The sequence below is a fragment of the Anas acuta genome, chromosome 20 (assembly GCF_963932015.1).
Source record: "Anas acuta chromosome 20, bAnaAcu1.1, whole genome shotgun sequence".
Lineage (NCBI taxonomy): Eukaryota > Metazoa > Chordata > Aves > Anseriformes > Anatidae > Anas > Anas acuta.
In genome coordinates, this window is record NC_088998.1 from 8,770,873 (window position 1) to 8,781,068 (window position 10,196).

Consider the following 10,196-nt stretch of genomic DNA (forward strand, 5'->3'; position numbering starts at 1 on the left):
CAAGGGGACTCAGACCCCTACATATGGTCAAGTGGGGACCCAAAGACCCCACCTATTGTCACGAAGGGACCCTGAGATCCCACATATTGTCACGAGGGGACCCAAAGACCCCATAGATTGTCACGAGGGGACCCAAAGACCCCATATACTGTCACCAGGGGACCCAAAGCCCCCCACGTATGCCCACGCGGGGACCCAAAGCCCCCACCTCACACCACGGGAGGCACCCCCAGCCCCCCACACCGTACCACGAAGCACCTTAGGGCCCCCTTCCCTGCTGCACCACAGCCCCCCACGTCCCTCCCCACAGCACCGGGCCGGCCCCGGCCGCCTTCCCCCTGCCCTCCCCGCCTGGCTGAGGGCCGGGCCGGGGCTGGGCGAACCGCCCACATAAGGCGGGGGCAACCCAGAGCGAAAGGCTGGAAGGGACCAGGGTTTAGCTCTCCTCGGTGGGCCCGGGGGTTGGGGGGGTAAAAAGAAGGGAAGAAAGCAGCAGCATGGAGCTGGGCTGGCTGCTGTGGGGGGCGGCGGTGCTGCTGCTGCTGCCCGTGCTGATGGAGCTGAGCCCCGCCGTCAACTTCGCGCTGCGGATCGGCTTCTACTACCTGCTCTTCTTCGTCTGCTCGGCTCTCACGGCACCCGTCTGCCTGCTGGTCAACGGCGGCCGAACCGTCAAGAACATGAGGCGAGTGCTGGGGGTAAAGGGGGGAGCCCCCGGGACACGCGTGGGTGGTGGGGAGCCGCGCTGGGGCTGCCCGCGCTGTGGGGATGCTGCTGGGGATGGCTCGGGGAGAGGGTTGGGGGTAGCTTCTAGGCTTTAAGGGAGGTTTTGGGGGGTTCAGAGCCCCCCCTGTGTCCCCCAGTGCTGTGGTTGTGTGTGGGACCCCAGCAGGAGCAGCAGGTTGGGGGGTGATGCTGGGGCGCACCCTTTGGCATGCCTCCGGTGAAGGCACCAGCGGTGTTGTCTCCTCCAAAAGCGGTGCCTGTGCTGTTTAAAACCCCCCCGTGCTCCACCTGGGGAGCAGGATGAAGAACTTGGCACCAAGCAGCTGCCCAGGGGGCATTAGGGTCCTGCCACGGCCACCCCAGGGTGCTCAGTGCTTGGGGACAAGCTCGGGGTGCTCCTGGAGAGGAGCAGCCCCAGTGCGGGTGAAGGCACAGGGGTGTTTCATGAGCAGGGCTAGCACTTGTGCCTCTGGTGATTTCTGTCCAAAATCCTCCTTCTACAGGAGGATTTGGGCTGCTGGTGGCTACCAGGCCCTGCTGCCAGCCCCGCTTCATTTCTCATTTCACCCCACAGGCTGAGCTCTGCGGGCAGGGAGTTGGGGGAACTTTTCCTTGGGGGTGAACGCGGAGCCCCGGTGCCTTGACACATCCTCGTGGATCAAAGGTTGGGCAGCGTCCCGGCCCGTGGAGCTGGACTTTGGCTGCTTTGGGGCTTGATGCAGCTCCCAGTGCCCCACGCGGGGAGGAGCGAGCGGTGTCGGGAGGAAACGCGGCTCCTGCGCCCTGCCCTGCCCCGGGCCATGCTCTGCCATGCGCCCCGTGGGCTGGCTGTGGGCGCTACAAACCACTCCGTGCCCTGGGGTCTCCATCCCAGCTCCGTCTCGGGCATTGACTTCCTTGGCTTGCTCCGGAGAACCTTTCCAGAGCAAGGTCTCCTCCTCCCAGGAGTCGACAGCCAACCCTGCGACCGCTAGAGTTTGTGATGTCAGTTATGGAAACGCCCTTTTCCCCCTTTTTCTTTTTTTTTTTTTTCCTACCCTTAAAACTTTTTAAAATCCACAAAGCTAAAAAGGAACTTCGCTGGGAACAAGAGCTCCTTGCTCTGAACAATCCTCCTGTTGAAAGCGGGAGCTGAATTTTGGCCAGAACCACCCTTTTCCTGTAACTTAAGCCCATCGTTTCCACGCGCTGGCGCTGGCTGATGATCCTGGTCGCGTATCCTAGCTGCTGGGAGGTCTGTGGCTGAGGTGATCTAACCAGCTCCTTATTTCTGCCATCTCCCAGGCTGTTTATACCGCCGTGAGGAAAGGGGTTAGGGGAGAGCACATGCCGGTGGTCAGACGGCGATAGCGGCGTCGCTGCCTGGCGCAGAACGCCCTGTCCTTGCTGTGCTCCTGGCCCCGGCGCCGAGTCGGTGTGACTTGGAAGAGGTTTGCCCTCCGTGCCTGATAGAGACAGATCTGTTTATCTAGTGGCGAAACCTCTTGCGAGAGAGTTTCCAATCTGGTAAGCAGCAGCCTGCGCTAATCCTTCAAAATCAGGGGATCCTAAAAAAGCCTCTGGCGCAGGCTGCGGAGCGTGTGGGGCCGGGGTTGCTGGATCTCAGGCTCGAGCTGTTACAGATGTGCTGGAAAGGCACGTTCCCTATCTATCCACTAGCTCCTTGTGCCTGGCAGCAAACACATCAGGTTTACAGCTGTGTGTAGCTACACTAAGTCAGGGTCACCCACAGCAGCAGGGAGGCTGCTCGCACGGCTGGAGGGTTTAGGATCCGTCTGCATGGCCCCGTGGGTGACGTGGCCAGCTGGAGCAGGGCTGCCCATCGCCCGGTTCCTCCTCGCTTGCTCCGAGCTCTGCCCCTTTGCCTCTTTCAGCAGCTCAGGCCACATCTTGTGCAAGGAAGCGCTCGCTCCTTACTGGCAGGGGGAAGTTGGATGGTTTGCTCTTGAGTAATGTGTAACCAGCCTCTGCCGGCAGCTTCCGAGCGCCGTGACTTCCAGAGCAGCGACCTCTCCTTTGGTTGGCAGGCAGAAGGGAGGAGAAGTGGGATGTAGGTCAGGCCGGTGCCGTGGCCTCCACCATGCCCTCAGCGGTCTGTGTCACCTCGGCTCTCCTCACCTGCCCCTTGTCCCCGCTCCCCCTCGGCCCCGCAGCCTCCGTGCCTCCCCGCCTGCCTTCCCTGGGTGCGGCTCTGACCTTTGCAGCAGGTTTGCGTGCTGGGGGCTGATAGCAGCTGTGTCACACAGCGGAGTTACCCACGGCCACTGGCCTGCCTTGAACCCCTGGTGTTCAAGCCAGAGCCCCAGGGATCTGTATGGTGGGACACCCTACAGAAACACAGCCCTCGCTGCGGGAAGGAGCGAGGCAGGGAAGTTGTGTGGAGGGGAGCTTGTGGCTGAAGAGCTAATGGCAGGGATTAGGAGGACTTTTGGGGATTAGATGCTGGGAGCCCCTCCAAACTGGGATGAGATGCCTGCTGGCTGCTCACCTGCCAGCCCAGGTGACAGAGATGCTTCCCTGGTGTGTACCCCTCCAGCAGGACCCCGTGGTGGGGGAGAAGCTGATTCTGTCCCTCTTTTCCCTACAGCAGGGAGAAAAACTCCATCCCCTGTCTGCAGGGAGAAGGTACAGGGTGTCCGGGTGCTGCTGGATGCTCACAGACCTGCTCTAGGGGAGGCAGAGCTGTGCTGGTGGCTGCTCCTGGGGGCTTTGCTCCTGTGCAAGCTCCTCCACCTCCCGTCCTGGCAAATGGCTGCTCCCCTGCCCAAAATAGCCCTCGTGTGCTGCCAGCTTCTGCCCGCGTCCTTTGGCCCACTTGGAGGGTCCCCAGCTCCCACCTGCCCAGGGGTGGTGGCCGTGGGTGGTGCTGCCAGGGTGCTTGGCCCCTGAGCCCTGGCTGTCCGTGCTCAGCAAGGGCACAGCACCCGCGGGATGCGTTGGCAGGGCTGAGCCGAGCTGCTGGGGCCTCCTGCCAGCCCCTGACCTTCAGGCACTGGGGAAGAAAGCCAGGAGCTTGGTGGATGGACCTGAAGGTGCACCAGGGGACCAAACTGGCAGGAGGAAGCTCTTGGCTTGAAGGTGGCTTTGCCAGGGGCACTTCCCCAAGGCCAAGCTGCATGGGGAGTGCCCCGTTTACTGCTTGTGTCCTTTTGTTGTACCAGGGCGTGCTTCTTGCCTTTGTTCTCCTCCTTTTTTGGCATCCCCCAGGGTAAGAACACCCCGCTGGTGGTGGTCCTGCTGAGCAGCACCTGCCAGCACAGCAGTGGGCAGGGTTTGCAGAGCACTGCTCGGGTGCAAGGTGCAGGCTGGTGGCCGTGTGCTGGGGAGTGGCAGTTCCTAGAAGAGCTGTCAGAGCAGGTTGTGGAGCTCTGCTGACTGCAGCAGGAAAGCGTCGGTGGCGTTGGGGCAGATCATGATGCAGAGGGAAACAGGCAGTGATAAAGGGATGGGAGTGGTCCAGGCTCAAAGTTACTCGGCTTCCCCCAGGCTTCCAGTGAAATTTCCCTGCTGGAAAGGGCCGTGCTCAGCAACTGAAGCACCTTGGGCACATGGGACCAGTCATGCAGCACAGGCACCTAGGTGAACCAAGGGCAAATGAGACTGGAGGCTGGCTGGAACACGATTCTCACCTCCTTCCACCCCTTCTGGTGCTGCACGGTGCAGCAGACCCCGTTACACCCCTGCCCAGCTGCTGTCTGACCGCTCTCCTCTTCTCTTTTCTCTTCCCCAGGATCATCAAAACCGTAGTCAAGACCTTCAAGTACTTCTTCGGCCTGAGGTTTGAGGTGAAAGGACTGGAGAACTTCGAGGTGGAGGGCCCGGCCATCATCGTGTCCAACCACCAGAGCATCCTCGACATGATGGGTGAGGAGCTGGCCCGAGGGAGGGAGCGCTTCTCTTGTTCACCAGCTGGGAAACCCTGCTGGCCACGCAGCCCCCCTGCCCTGGCACTGGTCTACGCTACCGAGGCAGCTGGGCCAGCTTTCTCTCTTGGTGCTGGGTTCAGGAAGGGTTTCTCCTCTCGCCCTGAGCCATCACAATCCCCTCCCCGCCTCGGATCGTGTCTCTTGTCCCGTCCAAGTGCAGGCGCTTGGGAATGGGGGTGGCTGCTGGGTCTCACCCTCTGCCGTCACGTTAGGGCTGATGGAGGTCCTGCCCGACAAGTGTGTCCAGGTGGGGAAGAAGGAGCTGATGTACGCCGGCACCGTGGGGCTCATCATCTACCTCGGGGGTGTCATCTTCATCAACAGGAAGAGCACCAGCAGTGCCAAGATGGTGATGGCGGAGGTGGCCAAGACGATGGCGACCGATAACGTGAGTGTGGCCGGGGTGGCCTGGGGGGACGTGGCAGCCCTGCTGCTGCCTCCTCCGGCAGGGATTGAGTGCTGCGAGGGGATTGCTGGAGCAGGGCCTTATCTCCCCGCATGCAGGTGAAGGTGTGGGTGTACCCAGAGGGCACGAGGAACTGCACCGGGGATTTGCTGCCGTTCAAGAAGGGAGCGTTTCACGTCGCCGTCCAGGCACAGGTAACAGCGCTTTGCCCCTGCGTGGGGGGACCCTGGAAGGTTTTGCAGACTGGTTGTGCACTCACGGGGTCAGTTTGCTCTCAAGGAAGCTGTGCTCCTCCGTTAAACCACCATTAGGTGTCACAAGCACTGCCCAGTGAGAGCTGAGGGCCTCTCCCTCTGCAGGAGCAACATGACCCTTTGGAGCAGGTGGCTGCAGGCAGCAGACAAGCTGCCGTGTCCCCTCTGCTGACCACACCAGCACCGTGGTCCTGGTGTCCCATCTGGAGGGCAGAGCATGGGGACGGGCACACCTGACCCCTGAGCAGAGCTGCTTTAGGGTCAGGCCCTCGGGGCTGGCTCGTGGGCAGCTCCTGGCAGAGCTCGCCCCTGGCAGGGAGCCCAGCGGGCCCTGCGCCTCCACGGCTCAACCTGGAGGATCCCAAAGCTGTCAATTCCTTTCTCAATCCCCCAGGCTGCGATAGCAAAGTGTTGATTTGGGTTTATTAAAGCTCAAGCTTCAGAGCAACATCTGGGCTTGCTTTTTGTAGAAAAGGCTGCTTCTTCCCAGGCAGCCATATGGCACCGCTCCACATTGTCTTAAAATGCCTTCCCACCCCAAAATGACAAGACCTGTGAGCAGTCAGTGGGGGAACAACCCGTTCCTTGGCTCTGGGCTGTTGGCACTCCTCAAGGAGTGGTGGTGTCCAACTGGAGCCCCGGGGTGTTGGTACAAGCCCAGGTGGAGCCCGAATTGTGCCACCCCTGCTCCTGCCGGGGCTGGTTGGTGGTGCCAGCGGGAAGGGCTGCTGGCGGAAATGGCACCCAGCTCTGTTTACACTCCCCGTGAGTCACCAGCTGCAGATCCTGCCTGTGTTAGCAGCACTGGAACACCGTGGCTCTGTGCTTGCCCTCCTGGCCGTGTCTCTGCCTGTCGGAGGCTCCCCTGGGAGCAGGGGGGGGGTGTAGCCGATGACGCTCTCTGAGCAGCTGAAGGCGCAGCGCCTGGCCTGCCCCACGCTCGTGCTGACCCAGCACAGGAGGCCTGTCCAAACAGGCACCTTGTAATGCTTGCAGGTCGGAAACTACCTGCGTTTTGAGGGCTGCCCTGGAAGGAGCCAGGCTGAGCGCTGCCTGGGGCTGAAGTGTAGCCTCCCCTGTGGGGCTGTGCGCCCCAAAAGGCCCAGAGTTGGCCCCATTGCCTGGGACTCGCTCATGGCTTGTCTCTGCCCTGCCCTGGGATGCTGCAGTGCGAGTAACTTTTCCCTTTTCCCCTCTTCCTCCCCAAGGTCCCGGTGATCCCCGTGGTGTACTCCTCCTTCACCACCTTCTATAACCCAAAGAAGAATCTGTTCACATCAGGTACGAAAGAAACCTTGCGGAGACGGGGGCGATGCCGTCTCCGTGTGGGAGGGAAGCGGTGCGGAGCAGCAGGAGCCCTGCTGGCAGATGTGTGGAGGCAGTTCAAATGCTTGGCACCGCAGCCTGGGCTGGGTTAACTCGGGAAAGAATGCGATTAAACATGCCAAGTTTTCATTAAGAATGGGGCACCACCTCGCCCTCTTGTAGCTGGCACAGCCAGGGATGAGGGCTCAGGCTCTGGGGAAGAAGCAAGCAGGGTCTGCCTGCAGGCCTTTCAGAGCAGGGACCCCTCTGCGAGTTGTGTCAGTGCTCGGGAGGCTGTCGGTGGAAGTGCCGGGCAGAAAATTGGCTTTCACCCAGCTTGGATCAGTAGCTCCAGTTCTGGGAGCTCTGCGTGCTCCGTGCCTGGCTCAGCGGAGCCAGCCAAAGGCGGGAGGCCGGGTAGGAGCAGATGGAGGGAGCACCTGGCTCAGGATGAGCCCCACGTGCTCGTCCCAGCCTTGGCTGAAAACCCTGCAGAGCAGGCGTTGCTGCAGTCTTTCAGGAGAGTGGTGGGCCCTGATGTGGATTTACACCTGGTCCTGATGTGGATTTACACCCGGTCCTGATGTGGATTTACACCCTGACGTGTGGCTGGGGCTTGGCCGTGCCCGTGGGCTGAGCTCCTCCGGAGCAGAGGGACCTAACCCAAAGCACGACGCTGCCAGAGGCTGCAGCCTCCTCTCCTGCCCTGCCCTGCAGACTGGGGCATGGGAAATGCTTCGCTGTTTGCTTTGTGCAGCTGCTCAGGACAGGACCTGATTCCCAGAGCCATCTCTTCCCCCTGAGGGCAGCGCACCCTGTGCTGGCAGGGATGGATACCTGGGGGTGAAGGCCGGGCAGGGGGTGAAGGTGTCCTGGGAGGGCAGGGAGCAGCGCTCCCATCGCGTGGGGGGCTTCTCACAGGCTCTTCTTGTCTTCCCAGGCAAAATCAAGGTCGAGGTTCTGCCTCCGATAGAGACCAAAGGCCTGACATCCGACGATGTCTCTGAGCTCACCGACAGATGCTACCGCATCATGAGGGAGACCCTCTTCAGGCTGTCCGGCCGCCCAGGCGAGGTGAAGGACTCGTCCTAGATGCTCCTCCGGTGGCGTCACCATGCGGTGGTGGCTGAAGGGACCTGTCTGTTGCCAAATACCCAAGGAACTTCTCTTCTGCAGTGACTTCTAACTCTGGGGACATCGTGGACTGGCACACGAGGCGTGTTGAGCCAGCGCTGAGGTTCCCCACTGAGCGGATTTCTCTTCTGGGTACATTATCTTGCAATGAAACGTCTCCTTTTTTCTGTATTTCTCAGGCATCAAAATTGTGCTACCAAAGGGCTCGATGACAGAGAGGTGAGTTCCCCAGCTCAGGCAGCTGCTGTGGGGCGATGAAGAAAGCCTGGCTGGGGGCTGGGCTCTGCCCCGTGTCCCCACACCTGCGTTAGGTGCTGGCCCTGTACGGCCCCAGGTGGAAAGCCACCAGGCAGCAACGTGCACATGACGCTGCTCAGACCAAGCTGAAAATTGGGTAAAAAGCCCAACTCTGTGCATGCTGGGAGCACAGTGTCCTCCCGGGGCAGGGCAGAGCTCCCGGCTGTCTCTGAGAGATGCCCTTGGGTCTCAGCAGTGCCTTGTGCCGGGGCTCTGCGTTGCCCAGGTGCTCTTGAGCCAAGCCTTTTGCACTTTGTGGAAAGCTCCTAGAGCCAATAACTGCAGGTGGGCTGAAAAGGGGAGTGCACGCAGCCTTTTAAATGTCTCTTATGGCTCAGATTTCCTTTATCTGAACAAGTGCTCTTGGTCACCGAGGGGTGCAGCAGTGCAGGGGAAGCTGTAGGCTCCCCAAGCCAGCACGTGCGGGCTGGGGCTGTCTGAGTGCTGCCCAGCCTTGCCAGAAATCATCTTCTGAATGAGACCCCACACCCGCTGCTGGCATTCAGAGCCACAGCCTGATTAAAAACTGCCCAGATCTGTTAGGGTCTGCCAAGCTGCGCTCAGGACAAGCCTCTGGATGCTTCGGTTCATGCACCCGGGCTGCCCCAGTGCTTCCTCGGTGCAAATTTCTTCCAGCTCCCTGCTGTGCTCTCTGCTCCAGCCCCTCGCACTGAGCATCCCGGTGCCTGTGGTGCTTGTTCCAGAGGCAGGGGGCTCCTGTCGCAGCCTTGTCATGGTCAGCACTGGCCGAAAGATGGTGCCTCTCCCTTGTCTGTGGGCTGAGCTCGGCAGAGCTGCTGCTCCAAGAGAGAGATGCAAAACTCAGGAGGAGACACGGGGTGTGTGAGCTGCATCTGTAACGAGCAACGGAACTGGGAAGGCTTCGGCTCTTCCCCTGGGGGGTAAAATAAGCTCCGTGCTCAGAGCAGGAGTTCTGCTAACGGGGTTTCCCCTGTGCTCCGGGGTAGGGGACCAGCAGGGCTCCTGGATCCCATGCTGGGAGCTCCAAGGGCACTGATGCCCTCTGAGAAGAGCAGGGCTGGCTCACGGGGGTGCTTCCAGGGTGCGGGGAGGCTTCAGCACCCCTGCTAAAGGGGCAACACCTCGAGGTGAGCCCCCTGGGGCTGCTTGGGTACCCCGTACAGCCGGGTCTTGCAGCCTGTCTGTGGCTGCGCTGGTGGAAGCGGGCTCGCAGGGCATTTTTTGGGGTAAAGCCTTGCCTGGGGCTTTACGGGGGGGCCTCACGGTACAGTCTCAGGTGTCAGACCCGTGGGATGGGTCGGGGTGGGAGGATGGAAACTCAACCAGCACTTTGTAAGAGTGGCAGGCGAGCGGCTGTCAGAGAGGTTAAACCCAGACGGGTCCCAGGAGAGCAGCCACTGGGGCGACTCCTGCAGCACCTGGGAAGAGGGAGGGATGCCTCCGGGCCTTGTCTGCTGCTCGATTTTAATTGGGGTGAGAATGATGTATTTGCTTAAAAAGAAAAAAAAAAAAGTACACCTTTGGTTATTTAAATAAAGGAGAGTCCTGGTCTTGTGTGGGAGCTGGGGGAGGAAGGCTGGTGTCAGGAAGGGTGCTGACCTGGCACGGGGAGGGTTTGGGGATCTGGTGGCAATTTCACAGCCTTGTTTTGAGAGCCCCTGCCTGGTCTGGGGCAGGAGGACGAAGACCTGCAGGGAGCTGTCTCAGTGGCCCCAAGCCCATCTCAAAGCAGGGCCCTGGGGAGCTCCTTCCCCCCAGTAACAGGTCCACAGCCCCGGTGTGCACAGCAGGAGGCTTTATTTTATCACAGCCCTGTGGCACGGCCGTGCCCACGGGGCTCCTCCTGCAGCTGCGGTGGTAGGAAAGCCTCGTACGTGGTCGGTCCCATCTGCTCTGCTGCGCCTGCGACCTTGAGCTTGAGCAAACAGGGCTGGGAGGCGGCTGTAGGGCAGGGAGAGACCAGCTACCCCCACAGCCAGCACCGTGCCAGGGTAAATAAATGGGTTTGTCAGCCCTCAGCCCCAAAACCAGGTGTGCAGGGGACTGGTCCCCTGCTTGGCAGCACCCTGCTGGCATGGCTGAGCTGCACAGGTTTGTACCTGGCTGCTCTGTGTGGATGACGGGAGTGTCACGGGGAAAGGTTTTGCATTACAGCAGGTAAAACCA

At 60.9% G+C, this 10,196-nt stretch overlaps 1 protein-coding gene across 1 annotated transcript; it reads left to right on the forward strand.

The window, feature by feature from the left end:
- The first annotated feature begins 388 nt into the window (after positions 1-388).
- AGPAT2 (1-acylglycerol-3-phosphate O-acyltransferase 2) lies at positions 389-9,567 on the forward strand. Its single transcript, XM_068656602.1, has 6 exons — positions 389-685; positions 4,457-4,590; positions 4,865-5,040; positions 5,157-5,252; positions 6,521-6,593; positions 7,558-9,567. The coding sequence occupies exons 1-6, from the start codon at positions 498-500 to the stop codon at positions 7,707-7,709; spliced, it is 819 nt and encodes a 272-aa protein (XP_068512703.1). The 5' UTR covers positions 389-497; the 3' UTR covers positions 7,710-9,567.
- The last annotated feature ends 629 nt before the right edge of the window (positions 9,568-10,196 follow it).

Excerpts from the sequence above, each read along its gene's own strand:
- AGPAT2 (XM_068656602.1), top strand. The coding sequence starts at position 498 with ATGGAGCTGGGCTGGCTGCTGTGGGGGGCGGCGGTGCTGCTGCTGCTG. Across the intron at positions 686-4,456 it reads CGAACCGTCAAGAACATGAG|GATCATCAAAACCGTAGTCA; the intron begins GCGAGTGCTGGG and ends TCTCTTCCCCAG. Across the intron at positions 4,591-4,864 it reads GAGCATCCTCGACATGATGG|GGCTGATGGAGGTCCTGCCC; the intron begins GTGAGGAGCTGG and ends CCGTCACGTTAG.